General features: G+C 41.3%; 1 protein-coding gene and 1 long non-coding RNA gene across 2 annotated transcripts; one reads left to right on the top strand and one right to left on the bottom strand.

Moving 5' to 3' along the window:
* Positions 1-1,291: 1,291 nt before the first annotated feature.
* Positions 1,292-25,392, bottom strand: LOC123239755. Its single transcript, XR_006505737.1, has 3 exons — positions 24,992-25,392; positions 24,294-24,389; positions 1,292-1,357 (listed from the first exon to the last, which is right to left on the bottom strand). It is a non-coding gene; the product is annotated as an uncharacterized LOC123239755 (long non-coding RNA).
* On the top strand, positions 4,662-6,045 carry LOC123239751 (KRR1 small subunit processome component homolog). Its single transcript, XM_044667049.1, has one exon. It carries the CDS (start codon positions 4,669-4,671, stop codon positions 5,818-5,820), a length of 1,152 nt encoding a protein of 383 aa, XP_044522984.1. The 5' UTR covers positions 4,662-4,668; the 3' UTR covers positions 5,821-6,045.

The raw sequence follows: 25,392 nt of genomic DNA, 5'->3' as shown, positions 1-25,392 counted from the left end.
AGGGAAGAGCGTACATTAAAAGCTTTACCGCATTCCAGACACTCATAAGGTTTCTCTCCAGTGTGGACTCTCTGATGAATAGCAAGGCATGGCCTTTTCTGAAAAATCTTTCCACATTGATGACATTCGTAAGTTTTCTTTCCAGTGTGGATTCTTTTATGTAGAGCAAGGCCAAAGCCATATCTTAATGTCTTTCTACATTCATTATATACATAAGATTTCTCTCTAGTATGGATTCTCTGATGATTACTAAGGGAAGACTGTCTATTAAAACCTTTACCACATTCTAGACACTCATAAGGTTTCTCTCCTGTATGAATTCTCTCATGATATCTAAGACTGGAGTTGCTTCTGAAAGCCTTTCCACACTGATTACATTTATAGGGTTTCTCTCCTGTGTGGATTCTCTGATGCTGACCAAGTTTGGAGTTGCTTCTGAAAGCCTTTCCACATTCATGACATTCATAAGGTTTCTCTCCAGTGTGAATTCTCTGATGATAAATAAGGCTGGGGGACTCTGTGAAAGCCTTTCCACACTGATTACATTTATAAGGTTTCTCTCCAGTGTGGATTTTCTGATGATACCAAAGATTGGAGCTGCTTCTGAAAGTCTTTCCACACTGACTACATTCATAAGGTTTCTCTCCAGTGTGGATTCTCTGATGTTTAGCAAGATTAAAGCTTCTTCTAAAAGTCTTTCCACATTCATTACATTCATAAGGCTTCTCTCCAGTGTGGATACTCTGATGGTAAGTATGAGCACTCTTCTGGGTGAAAGCCTTTCCACACTGATTACGTTTATGAGATTTCTCTCCAGTGTGGATTTTTCGATGGTTAGCAAGACCGGAGCTTCTTCTAAAAGTCTTTCCACATTGATGACATGTATAAGGTTTTTCTCCAGTGTGGATTCTCTCATGTAAAGCAAGATAGCATCTCTTTCTGAAAGTCTTTCCACACTGATTACATTCATAAGGTGTTTTTCCACTGTGGATTCTCTGGTGTTCAACAAAATTGGAGCTCTGTCTAAAAGGCTTTCCACATTCATTACGTTTCTGTCCAGGGTAAATTCTCTGATGTATAAGGGATGAATAGTCCCATTCATTAAATTCATGTGATTTCTCTGAAGATGGAATTTTTTGATGGTAAATAAGGGATGACTGTTGACTAAGAGCTTTACCTTCACAGTGATGACCTTCAGGAGCTTTCCCTCCAGTGTGGATTCTTTGAAGAACCGAAGAGATTTGTTTCCAAGGGAAGCCACAAGGACCATCACTCATGAATCTTTGCTTCTGAGTTTCTTTTACAGAAATGTTTACCTTTGCTTTAGTCTCTTCCATTTCAAGTCTAATCTCTCCTTCTGAAAGAAAGAAACAATAAAACATGTATAGGAAAATAGTCAAACATAATTACATACTCTTCCTTCAATTAGCAAAACAAAAATTAATTTATAATCTCTTTCCACAGAAGCAATCATTAAGCTGAAACTAGAACTTCAACTTGGTGACTGAATGTGCTCTGTCTACAGAACCAGATTGTCTCCATTGTACTATCAACCCTTACTTCATAGACATTATGCCATTTGGTGTACAAATACTAAATATTCAGTTTGTTTTGTCATCTATCCTGTCTGTAAGTACAAAGGAGTTTTCCTAGCGATCACTTTCAATCTTCTTTTTCCTGCTGCTGTATACGATGACTACAGACACTGATTTTTGCATTTACCTGTGGCATAAGAGACTTTGTTCTGGTCCCTTATTTTTTTACTATAGTCACTTCTTATTTCTTTTCTTTAAATGGGTGTGCTTCCTGAAATCAAATAAAATCTTTGTGATAAATAGCATGTTTAAAAATGCACACATTTCCCACATCTGAAAATAGGTGTCTCATAAAAGAACTTGAGCTCATCATCCATTTGTAAGGAAACAGACAATAAGCTTCACTATTTGTTTTCCTGAAGCCCTTCCCACGTGGAGGTTCACAAACCCCAGAGAGGTGCCAGACAACTTTCCCAGCGACTGGAACTCCAAACGTATTGAATGGCACTTTAAACAGTGAATAACTGCTTTGTCATACGGTCATTTTTCCTCTGGACAACAAGCTTGTGTGTGTTTCAAGCATAACTGATTTATTTTTTCAGTGAATTGAAACCATTAGACTCAAGCATAAAAACCTTCAGCGTTTCGTGCCATGAGTACATCCTGCTATGACTGCTTCAGGGTGCAACCTATCCTTTCAGATTCTTAACGAACATCGATTTGTTTCCAAGCCTCCAGGAGCAGTGAGGTCCTGGTATCATGGACCCTCGTTTTCTCTCGGTTTCCCCCCTCGCATAAGCGTGTCCTATTACCGGGCAGTCCAGCCGCAGAGATGGAAGGCGTCATGAAAACCATGATCTCTGAGTTCCGGGTTAAGATGGCGGCAGAGTAAAAAGCCGCTCTTAACCTCTCCTGACTGAAACACACAAGACTCCTCAAGGGGACATAAAAACAAGTCCAGACGAACGGAGGAACCCCACAACAGGGTGCAGCGTGGAAGGTACGTGGAATCGGGACATTTCCATGCTATAAAGGGGTGAAACAGCTCTCACCAAATCGCGGGCTGAGCAACCACCCTCCCCCACCCCCTCCACACACACCACCTATAGCGCCGAAGCCAGCTAAAAAGAAATAGAGCAAGCTTGGGGCACCCATCGAGTCATTGGCAGCTCCAGGGCCTGTTCCTGAGAGCAGCAAGATTTAGGTCCCCAAAAAGCTAAAGAACACACACGAACTCTGAGCATGGGCGCAGAGCGCGGGCACAGAGCGCAGGAGTGGGCGGAGGCGCGGGTGGAGGCAGACACAGTCGCGAGCTAAGGCTCTGAAACCCTGAGTAGGGAACCAGTGCAGACGGGTATACGCCTTTGGAAGCAGCGCCCTGAGACTTGTAAAGAAACCTCCGGCAGAGGATCAAGCAAGGGGATCCACCAGGGGGCTTGACCTTGGAAAAAACCAGAACTCAGACCTCAGGAGCCAAAAGACCGCAGACAGTCGCTGAGCGCGAGGATAAAGCTGAGAAGCTGCTGGGCTAATGATGGCTACCCAGACTCAGGAAGTTCAGAAGAGAAAGATTAACAACAAGAAAAAGAAGTCTTTAACACTCGAAAACTTTTACACAGAGAAAATCCAGACAACCGAGCAAGCAGAGGAAGAGAAAAAACAAGCATCCGGACCCTCTTCAAATAAGGAAAACGGGTCACAAGCTATGGAAGAGTTCAAAACTGAGATTTTGAGGAAGATGGAAGAGATTTGGCAAGAAAATAACAGTTTAAAAGGTAGAATCTTGCAATTGGAAAATGAGGCTCAGAAATCAAATGAACTGATAAGCAAATTGAACACCAGAAATGACCAGATTGAAAAGGAAAACCAGTCCCTAAAGGCTAGAATTGAGCAATTGGAAGCTAATGATCTCTCAAGACAACAAGAACAAATAAAACAAAGTCAAAAGACTGAAAAAATAGAAGGAAACATGAAATATCTCAACGAGAAAGTGACAGACCAAGAAAACCGGTCTAGAAGAGACAATTTGAGAATCATTGGTCTTCCAGAAAAACCAGAAATTAATAGAAACCTGGACTCCATACGAAAAGAAATTATTCAGCAAAATTGCCCTGAAGTCCTACAACAAGAGGGCAATATAGACATTGAAAGGATCCATAGAACACCCTCGACATTCGATCCAGATAAGAAAACGCCCAGGAATATAATTGCCAAATTCAAGAGCTTCCAAGCAAAAGAAAAAAATCTTACAAGAAGCCAGAAAGATACAATTCAAATATCAAGGAGTACCAATCAGGATCACACAGGATCTGGCAGCCTCCACGCTAAAAGACCGCAAGGCATGGAATACGATATTCAGAAAGGCAAGAGACCTGGGCCTGCAACCACGGATCAACTACCCATCAAAATTGACTATATATTTCCAGGGGAAAGTATGGGCATTCAACAAAATTGAAGAATTCCAAGTATTTGCACAGAAAAGACCAGGGGTAAATGGAAAGTTTGATATCCAACCACAAAAATCAAGAGAAACATGAAAAGGTAAATAAGAAACAAAGGTGAAAGAAAGAAAACTCATAATTTTTAAATTTGCCTTTTTAAGGGCCTCAGTAAGATCTAATTATCTGTATTCCTATGTAGAGAAATGTTATGTATAATTCTCTGTAGTGAACTCTATTCACTATTATAGTATTCACTATTATAGTAATCAGAAGAATAATTCACAGGGAGAGGGTGGAACACTAAATAATCTAAGATGACATGGGGGATGGGAAAGAGGGGGTGAATAGTAGGGGACACCAAGAGAAACTTGAGTGAATAAGAAAAATAGGATATTCTATTACACATGAAGAGGACATGGGAAGGAGAGGGGACAAATACTATTACAAGAAGGAGAGGAAGAGAGCATTAAGAGGTAATAATCAAACCTTACTCTCAGTGTAATCAATCCGGAGAGGGAAGAGTAGCTATACTATCCATTGGGACATAAAACTCTTATCTAACCCTTCTGAGAAAGTCAGAAGGGATAAACCAAGGGGAGGTCAAAAAAAGGGAGGGGAGAGGAAGGGGGAGGTAATTCATAAGGCCTTTAAAAACAAAAAGAGGGCACTTCCGGTGGCCGGAAATTCTTGCCATGGCTTCTTCTCCGCCGTCACGGACTGAGAAAGGAGCCTTAGAAGCGGAGAATGGGTTTCGGAACCAAAAGCGGGGGAACCGCGGTGTGGATGAATCAGAACTCCTCACGGTTCCTGATGGATGGAAAGAACCCCCATTTACAAAAGATGACAACCCCAGAGGACTGTTAGAAGAAAGCAGTTTTGCAACTTTGTTTCCCAAATACAGAGAAGCGTACCTGAAGGAATGTTGGCCTTTGGTGCAGAAAGCATTACAGGAACATCACATAAATGCAACTCTGGACCTAATTGAGGGTAGCATGACTGTCTGCACAACTAAGAAGACTTTTGATCCTTATGTTATCATCAGGGCCAGGGACTTAATAAAGCTTTTAGCAAGAAGTGTCCCATTTGAACAGGCAATAAGAATTCTTGAAGATGATACTGCTTGTGACATTATTAAGATTGGCTCTTTAGTAAGAAACAAAGAGAGATTTGTAAAACGAAGACAAAGGCTTATTGGACCAAAAGGATCTACTCTGAAGGCTTTAGAACTGTTAACAAACTGTTACATTATGGTTCAGGGGAACACTGTTTCGGCTCTTGGGCCATTTAATGGTTTAAAAGAAGTTCGAAAAGTAGTCCTGGATACAATGAAAAATATTCATCCAATCTATAACATCAAAACACTGATGATTAAACGAGAGCTCTCAAAGGATGCTGAATTAAGATCACAAAATTGGGAAAGATTTTTGCCACAGTTCAAACACAAAAATTTGAATAAACGCAAGGAACCCAAGAAAAAAACTGTTAAGAAAGAGTATACACCATTCCCACCTCCACAGCCAGAAAGTCGGATTGATAAAGAATTGGCCAGTGGCGAGTACTTTTTGAAAGAAAGTCAGAAGAAGCAACAAAAAATGGAGCAAATTAAGGCTAAACAAGCTGAAGCAGTCAGTAAAAGACAGGCAGAAAGAAACAAAGCTTTTGTCCCACCTAAAGAAAAACCAGCTGTGAAACCTAAGAAAGCTCCTACTGAAACAAAAATTGATATAGCTGCTCTCAAAGAAAAGGTGAAGAAAGCAAAGAAGAAGAAACTGGGAGCCCTTACGGAAGAGGAAGTAAAACTGAAAATGGAAGCTGATGAAAAGAAACAGAAAAAGAAAAAGTGAAAAGCAAAAAAAAAGGACTTGAATTAGAATAGAATTCATATATTTCTTTCCTTTTGTAAAGGATTTTTAGGCCTTGGCACTTTTGTTTCCTCATCTGAAAAGTGAGGTTGTGCTATGGGACACACTTGTGATATTTTTTAATGAATCTCACTTCATAGAACAAAGATTTCTATAAATAGAAGCTGTTATTACCATTTATGTATTTGCTAACAAAATAAATTATGACCCAAGGAAAAAAAAAAAAAAAAAAAAAAAAAAAAAAAAAAAACAAAAAGAGGGGAAAAATAAGGGAGGGGGTAGAAAGGGAAGTTAATCAATGGAGGGGATAAGGGATAGTGGCTTAATAGCAAACCACTGGTTTAAAAGGAAATAGTATAAGAAAAAGGGGTAGGAATAGGGGAGGATACGAAAATGTCAGCAAATGCACAACTGATGATTATAACTCTGAATGTGAAAAAAAAAAAAAAAAACCATGATTGCTGCCAGGACTGCCCAGGATGGAGGACCATCACGCCCTTCATAGGAGAATGAGCTCGGCTGTCCCTGCCTGCAACGCCCTGCTTTTGTTCTGCTCTGACTTATCCTTCTCTGTGGAAGCTTCTCCAAGGAACAAGTTGGCAACAGAGGGCAGACTCGGAGCATTTCCCAGGCTGCGAACTGAAGACAAAAGCAAGTTATGTCTAGAGAAATTCCATCTTTACAAAGGCTACTTTACACGCACCGTGTAAAACAACAACAACAAACCAATCCACACAAGGAGCCCCACGAAAGACTAAAAATAAGCCAGGAGTTAAATGTGGGAGCTACACCGGCAGAGGGAGAGAGGCTCAGCTCTAAGCACACAAAAACAGAAAATAAAGCTCCTTTATTTATTATATTATAAAATATATAAAGGATATTATAAGATATAAAATATAAATAAAAATATAAAAATATTTATTATACTATAAAAGAAAGCAGGCAAGACACGTCTCCCTGTGGGGAAATGGGAGAGAAAGCTTAGAGACAGCAGACACACTCAGACCTCTCCCAAAGCTCCGCTGAAAGGGAGCAGCCCTCTGCCCTCTCCCACGGCTAGAGGCGAAGCACTGGCAGAGCACGGTACAGCCCAGCCGAACGCCCGACAGGTCAACCAAAAGCAAGGGGAATGGAATCCTGCAAACCTCCCTACAAGAAGCTAGCCTTCAAAGGGCAAATGGAGGAGCCCAGAGACACCTGTGGTTACCCCCATCCCAGAGACGGCTGCACCCCAGCTTGGAACAGTGCTCCCTCCAGCCCGGGAGCAGAGCAGATCCTGATGAGATAGACAAGGAAACAAGGTAGGGTGGCAAAGAATAATAACTAGAAAAAAGAGCTAAAGGCAAAGAAAAAACCTAACCCTAGAAAGTTACTTTAGTGACAAGGAATATCAAAATATAAAGGCAGAAGAGGTCAACAATAGCAAAAAAGGAAGCACGCAAAGCTCCATGGAAAAGTGACAAAGAATGTCAAGCCCTCAAAGAACTCAGGGAAGAACCTGAAGAGAAGTTAAACAATCAAATAATAAAATAAATGACAGAAAGATGAAAACACTTCAAAACTAGAGTGGGCCAAAAAGAAATGGAAGGAAAAAAACAGTGTAGAAAAGTAACTCCCTAAAGATGAGAATGGGCCAAATGGAAAAGGAAACACTTAAAGCAGAGAGAGACAGAAAAAAAAGATTAGAATTCAGCAAAAGTAAACCAGTGACTCCATAAGGAATCAGGAAACAATAAGACAAAATAAAAAGGGTGAAAAAAATAATAGAAAATTTGAAATAACTCACTAGAAATACAAATGAACTAGATAATAGGTTCAGGAGAGACAATCTAAGAATCATCAGAATACCTGAAAGCTATGACCTTAGAAAGAGTCTCAATACCATATTACAAAAAATTATCAGAGAAAACTGGCCCGATATCCAAAAATAAGAGGGGAAAATAAAAATGGAAAGAATCCACCAATCACCTCCTGAAAGAGACACCTGATCTCCATACCCCCAAACCCCAGACTATTATAGCAGAATTCAAATACTCTCAATCAGCCAGAAGTTAAAGTGAAGGGTAACTAGGGGGGAAATGAGACATAGGGAAACATACTATTAGTACTAAAACCTGTGAATATGAACAGGATGAACTCACACACAAAATAGAAAAGGATAGCAGAATGGAGTAAAAACCAGAATCTCACAATATGTCTACAAGAAACACAGGTAAAAGAGGGAGGCACTCAGAACAAAAGTAAAAGGCTGGAGCAGAACTCATTATGCTTCAGTTAAAGTAAAAAAAGCAGGCGTGGCAGTCATGATCTCAGAAAAAGGAAAAGCAAAAACTGATCTAATCAAAAAACATAAGGAAATTATATCTTGATAAAATGCACCACAGAAATGGGACAATATCAATATTAAATATATGTGTACCAAATAACACATCCATTCGATTGAGCATCCAGACTGATAAAGTAGAAGTTACATTAGTTACAGAAGGAAATAGTAAAACTTCGCTACTGAGGGATCCCAATATTGCTCTCTCAAATAGATAAATCCAACCAAAAAATAAACAAGAAAGAAGTTAAGAAGGTAAATGAAACCTTAGAGAAGTTATATATGATAGACTTCTGGATAAAAGTGAATGGGAATAGAAAGGAATATGCCTTTTTCTTGGCAGAACATGGTACCTTCACAAGAACTGACCATATACTAGGGCACAAAAGCTTCGCAATTAAATGTAGATAAGCAGAAATACTAAATGCATCCTTTTCAGACCATAATGTAATAAAAATTACATTCAATAAAGGTCAGCAGAAAAAAATACTGAAAATTAATTTGAAACCAAATAATCTTATTCCAAAGAATGAATGGGTCAAAGAACAAATCATATAAGCAATCAAACATTTGACCTGTTTGAGGTGAGAATGCTTCAATCAGAGAGGCTTGGGAAAGGGATGTCAGGAAGAGTATCGATTCCGGGAGGAGAGAACTGCTTCTCTTCCCTTGGAATCAAGGACTCAGGGCTGGCAAAGCCAGCTTGGGGAGAATATGGCAAAGAGGGCAGCCAGTCATCATGACTGCTGCTTTTTCTTACTAGGACCCACTTTTCATTATTTAATCAATACGTATAAATCTAGACATGGTCTCCAGAGAACTTTAATCATAACAGATTGCTGCACAGTACAAACACCCTTTTTGTTCACTGGGAAGCCAAAAAATGTGTGACAACTCTACTGAGCCTCATATTTCTCTGAAAAAAATTGGACATTTATAAAGAGCTATCTTCTCCTCATTTCACATAAACCAGAGGCCTTCTTTCCCTTTTTGGGGTCTGATATCAGAGGAAAAGTTCATCTTTCTGCTTGATGAAGCAAATCTCTTTCCATGCCTGAATAATGCCATTCCATCCTCTCATGTAACTTAGGGTAGTCCCATTTTGAGTATCCCCATCTTTTCTTCTCTTTTTTTATCATCATCTTTCCACTAGCTTTCATTCTCTCCCACACAAATGAGTACTTTCCTATTGCCACAAATAAAGCCATTTGTCTCTACTACTCCAAACACTGCCATTTGATCCATTGATCCCCGTGAGGCATTGTTCAATACCTTTCCTCTATTTCATAGCGAAACGGTTAAAAATGGCCATTTACACTCGGTGTTTCCAACTCCTTTTTTTTTTTTTTTTGCTTTCTTTGAAAGCTCCGTTAATTTAGCTTCCATTATCTTAATTCACCCGAAACTCTTCTATCCAGAATTACCAAGAATCTTAAAATTGCTCAATTTGATGTCCATTGTTCATCTTTCTGGATTGTTCTGAAGGCTTTGACAGTGTCAGTCACTCCTTTTTCTTGACACTCTCCTCTAAATATTAGTAACATGATTCCTGGTTCTTCTATAACATCCCAAATTAACTTCATTATCTTTCCCAGAACTCTCCCAATTGATTACTGATTTATAGTTAAGTTTTCTTAACCACAACAGAAACCATTACTTCTCAGGATGTTGGCCTAATTTGGGCTTCCCAGTCACCATGAAGGGGGAAGATCCAGTCAAATGATCAGATAGTTTAATTAAGAACCAATCACAATTTGAGGGGTGTGTGTGGGTTTGGACCTTATGTAACACAAAACTGTATTTAAAAGCTATTCGACTATGTCCTGGGGTCTTTAGTTATTGAAGGATCATCAACCTCTGTTAGCAGCTGCTAGCCTTGTTGAGAAATACTTTTTGTGCCTGAGGCTCTCATGATCGCCTAGTTATTGCCACACACCTTCCGCCTTTCCTCTGCTCTCCAAGGGGTGCTCACAACAGACCAGGCTCCTAATTCAAGTGTCAAGGACTCAGCATCTCTCGCACATTCACACTTTTTACTCCAATTTCAATCCCTTCCAAAGGCCTATTGACTCCTTTCTTACAGCTCTCACACACAGCCCAGACTCTCCTAACATTTCCACTGTCTCCATTCAGCCCCCGACCTGTCACACCTGAGATGGCTCTTGTAGAGCCTGTGGCTGGTCCAGCTGCCTCCAACCCTCCACCCAGCTGCCCAAATCACCACCTCCTCAGCAAAAACAAAGCCACATCTTTATCCAGTTCTATATACAGACCCTCCTCAAGAAAGCACACTTAATCCTGCCTACCAAAAAGAATTGGAGGAGGAGGCAGCCCGTTACCATAACAATGGCCCCCTCGGGCAAAATTAAGCATTAGGGCACTGGGCCCTTCTTAGAAGGACACCAGGAAAAGCTTATTTTTCTCTAGGACTAAACGGCAAATTTAAAAGTGACCAGAAATTTTCCTCTCTGCCCCACTTTTTAGAAGCGGCTGGCTACTTTGCTTCAGCTAGAAAAACCAGTTTTGTCATAGTTTTTTTTCTTTCTCCCTTGGAAGGAGTCCAATTGGTAATGGCCACAGACAATGTAAAAAGTTTTAACAATTTTCACTTAGCTAAACCAGTCTTTCCAGTAATGTGGCATACCTGGAATTATTCAGGCAGGTATCAGAATCCCACTTCATAGAAAAATAAAAAAGCAAAAGTGTATTTATTTTAGGATACTTATTGAAGCATGAAGAAAGGTAATTAAGAAACAAAATTCATTATATGTCAGCCAGCTCCTTGTTAAGAATTAACCCTTTTCTGACTCATTCTTTTTCACAGAATTTTTTAGTCATGGAGATATGAATTGTAACAATTGATCTTTTGCCAGGATGAAAAGAAAAACCTAGCTTATATAATTTATGTTTTATATTTGTCAGAGTGTGTGTGATATGCCCGGGAAATGTGTCCCTGATCAGTCTGTGTGTTATATGTTGTTTGTCTGTGATCACAATGGGAGGGTTACAGGTTGGAAAAATAAATCTCTCTCTCTCTTCTTCATTCATTCCAGAGGAATGGAGAAGACAGACAGAAGCGTTAGAGAAATTCAGAAAATAACATTGTAATTTCTGAATGTCTTAAACTCTAAGATAATTTAATTGGTTAAAAGAAATCTTATTCTCTGCTCTTATTAAGGCAAGAGTTAAACAAACTAATCTGTCAAACATTTCTCCTTCCATTTCTCACTGGCCATGAGAAAGGGAACATGGACATCAAAAGACAGAAAAAGGGACAAATTTGATCCCATCACCAAATTCTATCAACAGGTTAAGTACTGAGACATATATCTAATGAAAATTACAAAAGATTCTAAAATGCAATCTAAGAAAAACTTATTGAGAGAGAAAGCAATGATTCTTAGTTGTGTACAGAAGTATAGAAGTGCAACTTAACTTTCCTAGCTAGCAAAAAATAAATAAAAACCATCAGTCTTGCTCAGTGCTTAACCCAGAGTGAAAAAGCTTCTTTAAACAACCATGAGTTCAACCTAACATTAATCAAACTGATGTTAGTGAAAAATTTAACTTAAAGATTATTAGAACAATGCAATTGGCTTACATTTCAAAATTAGATCCCTTTAGACAGAGACTGGTCCATGAGAAAATTATTTGTTGAGAGCGAATCATTCACGCCGCCCCAGTTCAGCAGGAAGTAGCTATGAGAAGCTAAAAATCGTCGCCCATTCTCCCCCAAACTCATGGACCTTTCTCTACCCATTAGAGTATATATTTGCTAAGGAACTGAATAGGTACTGATGGTATTGTGTAAATTCATTGACTACTAGTTAAAAATGGAATTTCTGTTAAATTTAAGAATGCACAAAACTTATATTGAAAAGCTATCTATTAGGATTTGCAGTGTGGAAATTATCAGACTTACCAAAAATGCTTATCGAACTGAATTTAGGGAAAACATATGAACATGTAAAATTGTTACTCTAGGACCTGTACCATCATATTAAGTAATAGGTAAAAATATAATTAACATTAGGGTTTCAAATTTTGGTAATTCAAAAATAATATTTTTGCATTAGGAATCTAGTATATTATGAATATAAAAATTTTGGACAGCATTGTAATTTATTAGGATATAAAATTATTTTAAAAGCATGTGCAATGTATGAGAAGAAATTCATGATCTAAGGAATAACATGCAATTTGTTTAAAGAAAAAAATATTATTATGGGTAAGAATAAACATGTAGAATAGCTTCATGGGAACAGACTCAGAGAGGTACAGTGACCAATCAAGTGTGACTTGCCAGCTTAGCTCTGTAAAGTGAAAAAATGAACAAGAAGCTAATAGCAACTTTATAATATCAATAATGATTGTGCAAAAATTCAGATTTCCCTAATTCACCACAATTGGAGCATAAATTTAAAATAAAAAGGGAAACTGCAGATATTATAGAGAATAAAAGACAGTTAATACAAAGGAAATATGGTTTGGAAATTTATAAAGCAAATAACATATACTGTGACAACTTAAAATTAAGTCTTAAGACAAAAGGGAGATTTTACTCCACAATTAGACGTATTTTTCATGTAAGAATTGATTTTAAGGGTTGAGGATTGCTAATGATTTTTGATATGGTACAATGTAATTTATTTATTGTGATAACAAAAAAAAGTTGTAATGTTAGAGAACTTATTCCAGAATTTAACTTGGGATATTTCAAATGAGATGTTCTTTTAATGTATGTGCTGTCAGAACTAGCAGCAAGTAATCATGATACACAAGAAGTTTTTAAAGTGGTTAATCTATGCATGGGTTTTAATAATACAGGTTCTAAGAATGTGGTAATTTTCAAAAGATGGAGTTTCTAATGGATAAATAAATAATAGGTGTGAATTCTAGTGCAAAATTCTAGACACAAAAAATGATGAATCAGAATAATCTTGATGGTATTTGATCAGCTATGTAGCAATGTTTTGAAGTAAAAGGAAACTAAACTGGAGATTCTATTATATTCTGTTTTACAGAGAGGTTTGAAAGGAATAAGAGTAAATGCTTTGAAATTCATTTTGTTTACATACTGAAAGATTGCTAAAGGACTTAAAGTTATTTGTAAGTTATGGAGTTCAAACTAAAATCTGTTTCAGGAGATAATACAGCCCTGTTTTATATTTACTGTGGAGCTGCTCAATCCAGCACTCCTGTTCCTTAATTCAGGTTTTGTGACTAAAGTGTGAGATGTTAATTATTACCAAAATATGTAAGAATAACTGAGTGATCAGTCTTGTAGGGATATGAGGAAATGTTTTCCCTGTTTGTTTTTTGTGACAAGTCCCATAATCAGCACATGAGGCAAATTATACAATTAAAGTTTCCATTTCCCCAAACAACCTATTAGGCAGATAATTGGAAATTATCAAATTGTTAGGGAACATGCTTTGAGAAGTAGATGAAGCTAGTGATAGATGACTTGTAGCTTGCAGCTTTAGTTTACCACAATTGAAGTATTGGATCTTGAGCTTGGAAATATAACCCAAAACTTTCTGGATTTCCTCCAGAATCTGGGAGATAAAGAAATTTATTTGTAAAATAATAATTCAAGTATTTATAGATGTCCTATTAATGTGAGCTTTGCAAAAGGATATTTTGTAACAGAAACATCACTTGTCAACTCTGCAAACAACTTAGGAATCAAACTTCCTAGAAGGATCAATTCTTATACAAGAATGATTTCTGGAGATGAAGTATGTTGGCAAAGATACCCAAATGTTAAGGTTTAATATCAGTTTCTCTTGTACTAAATTTTCTTGTGTTACTCTTTTGCCTGAACCCCATCTAGGGATTAACCCCCGTGGCCTTTTCCCCGGCCACCTATGGCAAATGGACGTCACCCATGTCCCTTCTTTCGCTAAACTCAAGTATATCCATGTTTCCATCTACACGTATAGCGGTTTTCTTTTTGCATTTGCACAGCCCGGCGAAGCCACCAGGCATGTTATCAAGCATATGTTCCTTGCTATGTCCATGATGGGAAAACCCCTCTCCTTCAAAACAGATAATGGCCCCGGCTATACCAGCCAGGCCTTCAAGCAATTCTGTTCTCAGCTAGGCATAAAACATGTTACAGGCATACCTTATAACCCACAAGGGCAAGGTATTGTCGAACGAGCAAACCAAACTCTTAAAAATACTCTTTTTAAACTCAAAGCCCAAGAAACTCTTTATCCGTTAAGTGGTAATCAGACTTTGCTTCTTGCTCACGCCCTCTTTGTTCTTAATTTCCTCACGCTGGATGCCGAAGGGCGTTCCGCTGCTGGTCGCCACTGGCATCCACACACCTCATCTAATTTGGCCACAGTCCTTTGGCGTGACCCCGTCACAGGCCTCTGGTGTGGCCCCGACCCCGTCATTATCTGGGGAAAGGGCTCCGCCTGTATTTTTGATAAAGCGGCTAATAATGCCCATCTAGACTGGATTCCATCTAGACTGATTAAACCTTTTGCCCCTGATACTAACCCTCCTAAGCCAGGGTCTTGTCCCTGAGAAGTCTTTTTCTTTTTCTTTTTTCAGAACCATAACCCTGACGACACCACAGATGGAACCTCAGATCCTGAACTCGCTTTCTCTGGCAGTTTATATCCTCTACTCCACCTTCCTTCCGGTCACCACTTCCAGTCCTCATCTCCTGGTCCAACAACGGTGGGAGATCATCAATCCAGTTAATCAAGCCATCATTACCTCCGTTTCTTCTTCGCAATGGCCCCAATGGACGTGGTTTCCTTCCATTCCGATTGATCTTTGTGCCCTAGGCGCCCCCCAGATGTCCTCAATCCACTACTGCGCCCCTACCTTCCCTGGCGTGCCTATCCTCCCAGATTACTGGACTCAATACACTCAGTTTCCTCTATATGGCTGCCCTGGCTTTGATCAGCCACCACACTGTGGGGACCAGACAGACGGATTTTGTGCAGCCTGGGGATGTGAAACCATTGGTACTGGATATTGGATCCAGGCGAACCAGGACTTGATATCAATAACCCGCAATCTATCCCGTCCATCTGTGTGCACCCCCAGTCCTCCTAATTGTAATCCCCTCATTATCACATTTACCAATGCAGGGAAACGAAATGTTAAATGGACAGATGGCTTGACTTGGGGTTTACGATGATGTTCTTCTTTTCACCCTCCGCCTCCGTGTGCAGCCCCTCATTGTTTCTGTTGGTCCTAACATCATCCTCTCGGATCAACGACGCCCTTTTTCCCCTAACCCCCAGCCGCTACCGACTCCCACGTCTCTCCCCACCCTATCGGTTCTCCCTTTCTCCCCTTTATCCCCGAATGCCTCCTCCCAGTTACAGTCCCAGTCACAGCAAGGGTCCCCAAATATTCCCGGTACAGCAGACAGATTTTTATCTCTAGTATCAGGTGCCTATACTGCCCTGAACGCTTCCAGGCCAGATTTGACGATTACGTGTTGGCTCTGTCTGAGTCCACAACCCCCTTACTACGAGGGAATTGCCTATATGGCAGAACCCAATGAAACAGCTCTAGCTTCCCCGCGCTGCGCCGCCTTTTCTCGCCGTTTAACTCTAGTTGAAGTCTCTGGTCGAGGCCTTTGTATAGGTGCCATCCCCCCTTCTCATGCCCACCTGTGCAATTCCACCTTTCCCTTTTCCCCTTCTCCTAGCTTCTTGGAGGCCCCGAACAATGGATTCTGGGCCTGTAATACTGGCCTGACACCATGTTTATTCCTTTTGATTTTTAATACCTCTTCTGAATTCTGTGTGCTCATTCAATTATGGCCGCGTATTTCCTTTCATTCAGACGATAGTGTGACTTCCCTCCTATTCCCCTCTCCCAGAACACATAGAGAACCCTTTACTACTTTAGCTATTCTGATAGGGCTTGGAGGCCTCGCTGCAGGCATTGGCACTGGCACCACCGCTCTCCTCCAGACCCAACATCTTGACGCCCTCCAGACAGCTATGATAACCGACTTAGAAGCTCTTGAAAAGTCGGTCACCGCACTGGAACAATCCCTTACATCCTTATCAGAGGTAGTCTTACAGAATAGACGAGGACTGGACCTTCTCTTTTTAAAGGAAGGGGGATTATACGCAGCCCTCAAAGAGGAATGTTGTTTTTATGCTGATCATACTGGCGTAGTAAGGGAATCTATGGCAAAGTTACGTGAACGACTAGCACAAAGAAAAAGGGAAGCTGAGGCACAGGAAGGATGGTTTAATACCCTTCTTAGAGGTTCTCCTTGGCTCTCTACTCTAATCCCCACTATTATTACACCTCTCTTTATATTTTTATTGGTCTTAACCTTTGGCCCTTGGGCCTTCCAACGTCTGGTAAGATTTATCAAGGCAAATATCGATTCGACCCTCATGAAATCCCCTATGATCCAATATCATCGCATCGAATTAACAGACGCTGAGTTAGGCCAAACTCGCCTACAATTTTCCAGCAGGGCGGTTACCCAATGACGGGAGTAGCACAGGTCCTCAGCCCTCGATGGCTGAGTAACTCCCCCTGTGTAGCCTATGACAGGGGCCGTCACTGCTCGTTATCCTGACCAGGGGATACGAGGGGATAGGAGGAACTTTCAACGGACTTGGAAAGATTAAGGGCCATAGGCTGATCATTTTAAAATAAAAGAAAGGGGGAATTGTTAGGAGCCAGAGCCTCAAGATAAAATCAGCTAATCTCCTGGGATATAGACTGTTAGGAGCCAGAGCCTTAAGATAAAATTAGCTAATCTCCGGAAGAGACGATATTGATCATGGACTCGATCATGCATAGGTAGCAATAATTAAAAAACCACCTCAAGGACCTTCTTTCCGCATTCCTTTCCCTTTAGTAATTGCCAACCCCCTTCTGCCCTCAACCTATATATTCTTGTCATAGACCTGCAATAAACGAGCCTTGCTTCCACCCAAATGACTCTGTCTGTCTTGTGCGCAAGGTCTCCCTTCTTCTCCCCCTATGGATTCTTAGGTTGCCGTTTCCCCGGACCCCTTGGTTGTGTCCGGCTGGACCCGGACACATTTCATGTCTAATCTTTCCTTCTGAAAGAAATAAACAATAAAATACATACATATATAATTATATACCCTTCTCCCCACTGGCAAAACATGAACAGATTTATAATCTCTTTCCCTAGGCTAAGGGAAAATCTTCAGACTTAAGTGATCAGAATTAATCATTGCAAAATGTCATTAGCTCACACCCACAGGATGATTCAATTTACAAAGAGCTTTATATACAATCACACTGGATCCTAAAAGCAAACCTCATGACAGAGACAGGGCCAGCATTCTCTTACAGTCACAACTCAGGCAATGAGCTAAGAATGGCTGAGTGAATAGTCAGCTAAGACTAGAACTCAAACCTGGTGACTGGACATGCTGTGTTTTCAGGACCAGACAGATTGTCTCCACTGTACTATCAATCCTTCCTTCACAGATATTTTACCATTTGGAGCAAAAATATTAAATATTTGTATTATTTCATGATCTATGCTCAGCTAAGCCAAACTTTCCAAATACACAAAAATAGAAAATAAAGCTCCTCAGAACAAAGGAAAGCAGGAGAGACATATTTCACTAGGGCAGAGGAGAGAGAGTTCTACATGAAGGGTAAGCTTGTAGAACTAATAAAGACATGGACCTCTTCCAAAGGGCCTGAGGCAAAGAAACAGGGAACAACCCACCACAAGAAAGGAGGGAATGGAATCCAGCTGGACAAGATGGCTGCAGGCTTCCCAATAAGAAGCCAGACTGTCCATTCCTTCATTATACAAACTGAGGGACCCAAGGAAACCTTGGATCTATCCTAAGTACCAAAGAAGGCTACACCCCAAGCTTAGAGCAGTGTTCCCTCCACCTAAGAAGCAAAGGAGAACCTGACTAGATATATAAGGTAACATGGGGTGAGGGAAGAGGTGGAGGAGAGAACACCTAAAATAATGACTAGAAAAATTAGCAAAGGACAATGAAAAAAGGGGGCAGCTGAGTAGCTCAGTGGATTGAGAGCCAGGCCTAGAGACAGGAGGTCCTAGGTTTAAATCCGGCCTCAGACACTTCCCAGCTGTGTGACCCTGGGCAAGTCACTTGACCCCCATTGCCTACCCTTACCAATCTTCCACCTATAAGTCAATACACAGAAGTTAAGGGTTTAAAAATTAAAAAAAAAAAGACAATGAAAAAACCTAACTTTAAAAAGTTACTTCATTCATTCATTCATTCATTCATTGATATTAAATAAAACCTTTACCTTCCATCTTGGAATCAATACTAGGTATTGGTTCCAAGGCAAAAGAGTGGTAAGGGCTAGGCAATAGGGGTTAAGTGACTTGCCCAGGGTCATACAGCTAGGGAGTATCTGAGGCCAGATTTGAACCTATAGAGAGCCAGCTCTATATTTCTGGGGTTCTGAGTGGTGTTTAGTGGTGTCAGATGGAATGAGAACAGTCAGGCTAAATGGTTAGCTCATAACTGCTCCAACTCCATGGAGTCTTGAGTTTAATATATACTATTTTCACACAAAGAACAAAAAGAAAAACTTACAGCTGATAGAGGTTACAAATCACACAAAAGAAAATCCTTGGAGGCTTCAAAGTAAAGCTAGAACAGTATCCAAGGCAGAATTCCAACTACCAATTAGTAGGAGGTTAATTCTGGGAGCAGAAATATATTTCATAGAGATCCTAAACAAATTGAGTCCTGTACTCTTGATTTACAGGATTGCACCTGGTCAGATAAAGTCTTGTCTAGCTTTGTCTATCTTTGGCCTTGATTGTCTAAGTAATATATTTTTTGGAGTTCAGGCTTCTTAATTATGAAGGAGAGAAATTGTTAACTCAGTAGCTGCTGGTCTGCTAAGGACTCAAAGCTTTCCAATAAGAATATTAAGAAAAGGTGGGGATCTGAAAAGGAGTCAAAAGAGGAGTCTCAGATTTTTATCTATTTGAGACTGTTTCTCTTATTGGCTTCCCACATGAAACCAGACCCCCTGTCTCTGGGTCTGACTCTCAATCCACTGAGCCACCTACCTGCCCCCCAAAGTTACTTTAGAGACAAGGAAGATCAAAATACAAACTCAGAACCTGTCAACAAAGACAAAAAGGAAATATATGAAGCTCTTAAAGGAAAGTGACAGAGGATGCCAGACCCCCAAAAACTCTCAGAATAGCTTGAAGTTAAAATATCAAATAATAAATGAAAGAATAGAAAAATTTAACAACTTGGAAATAAGGATGGGCCAAATGGAAATGGAGGCAAAACAACAACAACAACAAAAAAAATAACTGAAGAAAAACAACCTCTGAAAGAGTAGAATGGGCCACATGGAAAAGGAAACACCAAAGCACAAAGGAATAATAAACTTCCTAAAAACTAAAATTGAGCTAAAGGAATGACAAATGATGTCATAAATCATCAGGAAACAATAAGACGAAATCAAAAGGTTGAAAAAATAGAAGAAAATTTGAAATACCTCACTGGAAAAAACATATGACCTGGAAAACAGGTCCAAGGGAAGACAATCTAAAAATCATCAGAATACCTGAAAGCTATGATCTTAAAAAGAGGATCCAAACCATATTAAAAGAAATCATCAGAGAAAACTGCCCTCATACCCTCAAATAAGAGGGGAAAATGGAAATTGAGAGATCCACCTTCTAAAAAAAGACCCCCCCCCAAGAAAAACAACAACAAAACATGCCTATTATGACAAAATTTAAAAATTCCTACGCCAAGGAAAAAACTGGAAGCAGCCAGAAGGAAACAATTCAGATAATGTGGATCCATAGTGCTGATGACACAAGATCTGTCAGCTTCTATATCAAAGGATCAGAAAGCTTGGAATATGATGTTCTGAAAGGAAAAGGACTTGGGACTACAACAAAGAATTACCTACACACCAAAATTCAGCATAACTCTCTAGGAGAAAAAATGTGATGCAATGAAATAAAAGACCCCAGAGATGAAAAGAAAATTAAATGACCAAATTTGAAACACAAGAAAAGCATAAAATGTTCATGAGAAAAGTGCAATCTTAAGGGTTTCAATAAGGTTGAATTAAGTACATTCCTGCCTTAGAAGATGATTATTCAGATACTGAAGATATATGATCCTTGAGACATTTAAGGTACTTAAAGTACTTAAGATACTTAAGAACTGGGGGCAGCTGGGACTCAGTGGATTGAGAGTCAGGCCGAGAGAAAGGAAGTCCTGGGTTCAAATCTGACCTCAGACACTTCCTAGTTGAGTGGCCTGGGCAAGTCACTTAACCCTCATTGCCTAGCCCTTATCACTCTTCTGCCTTGGAACCAATACATACTATTGATTCTAAGACAGAAGGTAAGGGTCAAAAAAAAAAAAAAAAAAAAAAAAGAAAAGAAAAGATACTTAAGAACTTTATCACTCTAGAAAGGAAGGAGTATACACAGAAAGAAAGGAGTAAATGGAATTTAATGGGCAGATAGACAAAAGAAAAACCAAGGGACCAAAAAAGGAAACACAGGGGGCTGGGGGAGCAGAGAAAATAGGATAGGAGATAGGAGAGGATAAAGTATCTCACATGAAGCCCAAGAGGCTATACAGTGGAGGAGAAGACGGGGGTTTAGTGGGCAATACCTGAACTTTATTCTCATTGGAATGAGCTCCAAGTGGGAATTACACCCATACTCACCACCTACAGAAACCTATGTTGCTCTATAGGGAAGGAGCAGGGAAAGGGGAATAAGAGGAGAGATGGACAAAAGAAGGGCTAACTTTGGGGGGGATAGGGGTAGACAGAAGGAAAACATTTGTGAACAGAGAATGGAGGAAAGGAGAGAAAGACAATGGTTACTAGGAACCAGGGGCAAAATAAGATGGAGGGAAACACTATTAGTAATCATAACTGTGAATGTGAATGAGATGAATGGACCCACAAAATGGAAAAGGACAGCAGAGTGTATTAAAAACCAGAATCCCACAAGATGCTATCTATAAGAAACACAGTTAAAGCAGGGAGACACACACAAAGTAAAAGTAAAGGGCTGGAGCAGAATCTTTTATGCTTCAGCTAAAGTAAAAAAAGCAGGGGTAGCAATCATGATTTTACACAAAACTAAAGCAAAAACTAATCTAATAAAAAAGATAAGAATATTATATGCTAATAAAGGGCACCACAGACAATGAAACATTATCAGAGTTAACGTACATGTACCAAATAGCATAGGATTCAGATTCCAAATGGAGAAATTATATGACATATAGGAGGAAATAGTAAAACTTTATTCCTGAGGGACCTCAACATTCCCCTTTCAGAACAGCTAAAAAATAAACAAGAAAGAAGTTTAGGAGGTAGAAAAGTTAGATATGACTCTGGAGAAAACTTAATGGGAATAAAAGGAAATATACCAATTTCTCAGCAGTGCACGGCACTGCTTTCATTCCTGACCGAAATAAGTGAGCAAAGCAAGATGCCAGGAGAGGAAAATAAAAAAGATGCATTCAGGATGATTGAGCCTGGTCACAAGATGTTTTCCTTCAAAATCTGACATCCTGAACACTGACATTCCCAGGTTGTTAAAGGCAAAAAGAGAAACTTACAATGTGGGAAGAATGACTTCTAGGGATCACTCTTAAGGTAATAGTGACTTAGAGGTCATGGATAGTCGGAACTCTTGATCTGGGCCTTCTTACGAGCCATTCTGACATTGGACATCCCAACCCCCAGAGCCCTCTAAGGGCCCCGGACCAACCAGGCTCCAGTCCTGCATGACCTCTGGGTAAAGTTCTGGTCCCTGAAGCCTCTTACATGAATTAGTCTGATTTAAAGTACATTAAAAATAGATTGACACACCTAGGATTAACGTTGTAACTCACACAACTGATATGGTAACACAAGTAAAATTACTATAACAAGACACATATTTGAAATTATAACTCGGGTATTATCCGAGGGCTACATTCTTAATCTGGTTGTAGACAATGTAACATGGAAAATGGCAGGGTGGAATTCCTGTAAGATACAGGGTCAAGCCTCACCCAGAATTCCAGGGGTCCCCCCTGGAGAACTCTGGGTGAGGGGACAATTGGAAAGGAGTTAACAGTTGATTCCTGGGGGTTGAGGTGAGCAGGTCCCTTGGCTTGCTTTTCCCAGTTTGGGGTTTGCCTTGGTGGCCAGAGTGGCAAAAGCCATTGTGGTTTCTACTCAGGAGCTTGCCTGACTAGCAGGATTAGAGCTCTTTAGCAACAACATTAATAGTAATTTAATTATTTTAGATATTAGGAGTAATTACAATTAGCTTTGAGGGCCAGCTAGCTATAAAGACTGCCAGCCCCTCCTGGTGGGGAGGGGCAGCTTCTGCCTAACAGTTTAGGGCTTCCTAGATCCTATCCAAAATCCTTGATACCCCCTTCCTGCCTTCCCTTCATCTTCATAAATATAAAACTCACCCAGAGTTCTCCAGGGGGGACCCCTGGAATTCTGGGTGAGGTTTGACCCTGTATCTTGCAGGAATTCCACCCTGCCATTTTCCATGTTGCATAGACTCTTTTCTGTGGCTATACTCTGACTACAAATTGCACAGTAACAAGCCATCCAAGCAATTTAATTAATTTTCCTTCTTACAATAACATGATTAATTCTGTAAAGTTCTGGCCTGAGAGGGCACTGCGGAGTTGGTTCTTACAAGAAGATGGTTGTCTGATTTTGCTTTTCTGCTCACTGTGACGGGGGAAGACTCATAATCAGCTGGTCAGATAGTTTAATTAAGAACCAATCACAGACTGAGACCGGGGGGACATTTCTGGACCTTATGTAACCTCTAAATTGAATTAAAAAGTTCTTCTAACTGCTTCAGGGGTCTTTAGTTCCAGAGAGACCATTAATGTCTATTTGCTGGTAACTGCTAGTTTTATCAATTTTATCAAGATGTAGATAAGCTCAGACCTTTTGTGCCCAAGTCTCTAATCACATTTTTAGTGTGACACATCTTCTGCCTTTCCCAATGCTCTCCACGGCTTGCTCCCAGGAGTCCAGGCTCCTACCTCAAGTGTCCAGGACTCCTCATCAGCTCTCACACACTCACTCCTCAGCCCATATTCCATCCCTTCCAAAGGCCTACTGACTCCCCCTTCTATCAATTCGCACACACAGCCCCAACTCTCCCAACACTTCCACTGTCTCCATTCAGCCCCCTCACCTCACATCTGAGGTACGCCAATGCTGGCTGGCGGCTCCAGCTGCCCCCAGGCTCTACTAGTCATTCCTCTATCCAGTTGCCAAGTTCATCTTCCTAAAGCCTGTGGCCTAAAGCCCTGGTCCATGTCACTCACCAACTTCCCACATTCCCCACACCAAAAAATGCAGTATGAAATCCTCTCCAGGACTCTGAAAGCACTTCAGCCTCTACCCCTCTCTGCCTCTCTTCCTCTTCCAGCCTCCTTTCCCCTTCTGTCCTCCCACAGAGGCTATAATCCAGTGGCACAAGCCTCCCTTCTGTCCTCTGCACTGGACTCTCCAGCCCCAGGTTCCAGGGGTTTTCCCTGCTACCCCTCAGCCTAGAATGCTCCCCCTGACTGGCACAGTCAGCTTCTTCCAGTCCTCCTTCACTTTCCTGCCTTCCCTCTTGTTTCCCCCTTGATTACGGGGAGGGGGGGAGTTCTACCCTGATGCTGGCACATTGCCTGCCCCACCAGACAGTGATCTCCAGGACAGCCAGGGATGCCCCTTGTTGTCCTTCTACCCCCAGGGCTTAGCACGGGGCCTGGCATGGAGCAGCCATTCAGAAATGCTTGTCCCCTTCCAGAGGTCTAAGAAAGAACTCAGGTGGGGGAGCCAAACCCCTTTGGGCACCTTCCAGAGAATTCCATGTCTCCAAATTCCAAATAATGCCTCCTCTCAGGCTCCTAGATTGATCACTGGAAGCAGCTGAAAGTACAACCGCCTCATTTTCAGTTGGGGAAACTGGCTCAGAGGTTCAGTGCTTTGCCCAGGAAGGCACTGCTACAAAATACCAGAAAAACCATTCCAGGGCAGGTCCTTTTGCCCCCAATCTGGCACTTGCTTCACTCTAACCCCTAGAAGCCCCTCATACCAAGAGCTCCCAAAGCCCTGCTTTCCCCTCACTCACCTGCACAGCAGCTCCTCAGGCCTTCCTGCCCCAGCATCCAGGGGGCTTCCCTTTGCTCCAAATAAGAGATCAAATCTTCTCTGGGAACGGGCAGCCCTGGGCATGGAGAACCAGTCAGGAAGGTCACTTAGTTGTCTTTAGGGGAAGGGCAGGAGACCCAGAGCTGCCCCCTTCCCAGGACCCCTCTTTTGTGGCCCCACACAGGTTTCTGTGATGGGAATAACCCACAGCGGGCTGTGCCCCATCATCCTGGGGGGAGACCTGTGCTCAGAAACGGTCCATCCCTCCCCCTCCCATTCCGGGATGCTCCATTCCGGCAGAGACTCCCAAGCCCAAACTGGCCAAAGCGGGATGGTGCCAGGTCAGCCTGGAGCCCGGCAGCAGGGATCTGGGCTGATGAGCTTTTGTCCCAAGGCCCTACCCTGCTCTCCCACCACCCCAGAACCTCTAGAACCTGAGTGTCCTGTTCACTCAGAGAGTGTCTGCTTCTTCAGGGAAGAGGCTCCTGTTGGCCAACACAAGAGACTGTCCTTGGTCCCAACTCTGTGTCTGGGCCACTCAGTTATTCCTGCAGTGGCAGGGCATGGGAGCAGGGACCACTGGAGGGTTCCAGGGCTCCTCAAGGGTAGTTTCCATAGTATTCTGGGGGCAGCTTTGGGGAGGAGATCATGGGACCAGTCTGGACTTAGTGGCCTTACCCAGGGAGAGCAGGTTCCTGGCATTGTCCAGCATCACCTCCTTGTACAGCTCCTTCTGGGGAGGCTCCAAGAGGCGCCACTCCTCCTGGGTGAAGTCCACAGCCACATCCCGGAACGTCAGCACCTCCTAGAGCGTCCAAAGGCAGAGAAAGACACTTGGAAAGGGACCGAGTCCAAGGCTCCCCCAGGGACAAGAGGAAAGCAGAGCTGAAGAGATGATGTGCTTTGTGGTGAGCAGTTTTGCAGGAGGAGAGAAGAGGGGGAGGAGGAGGAGACTGGGGTATAAAATGGCCAAGGAAAAAGGGGGTGGGACTAAAGAGACTGTGTGGAGGGACAAAGAGCGGGAGAAAAGGAAGAAGAGGGAGCAGGAGCCTGGGGTATAAAAGGGCCAAAGAGAGAGG

This window comes from Gracilinanus agilis, chromosome 3, assembly GCF_016433145.1.
Source record: "Gracilinanus agilis isolate LMUSP501 chromosome 3, AgileGrace, whole genome shotgun sequence".
Lineage (NCBI taxonomy): Eukaryota > Metazoa > Chordata > Mammalia > Didelphimorphia > Didelphidae > Gracilinanus > Gracilinanus agilis.
This window is presented reverse-complemented; position numbering and strand designations above follow the sequence as displayed.

Bases quoted from the DNA above. Each gene is read 5' to 3' on its own strand.
- LOC123239751 (XM_044667049.1), top strand. From the start codon at position 4,669: ATGGCTTCTTCTCCGCCGTCACGGACTGAGAAAGGAGCCTTAGAAGCG.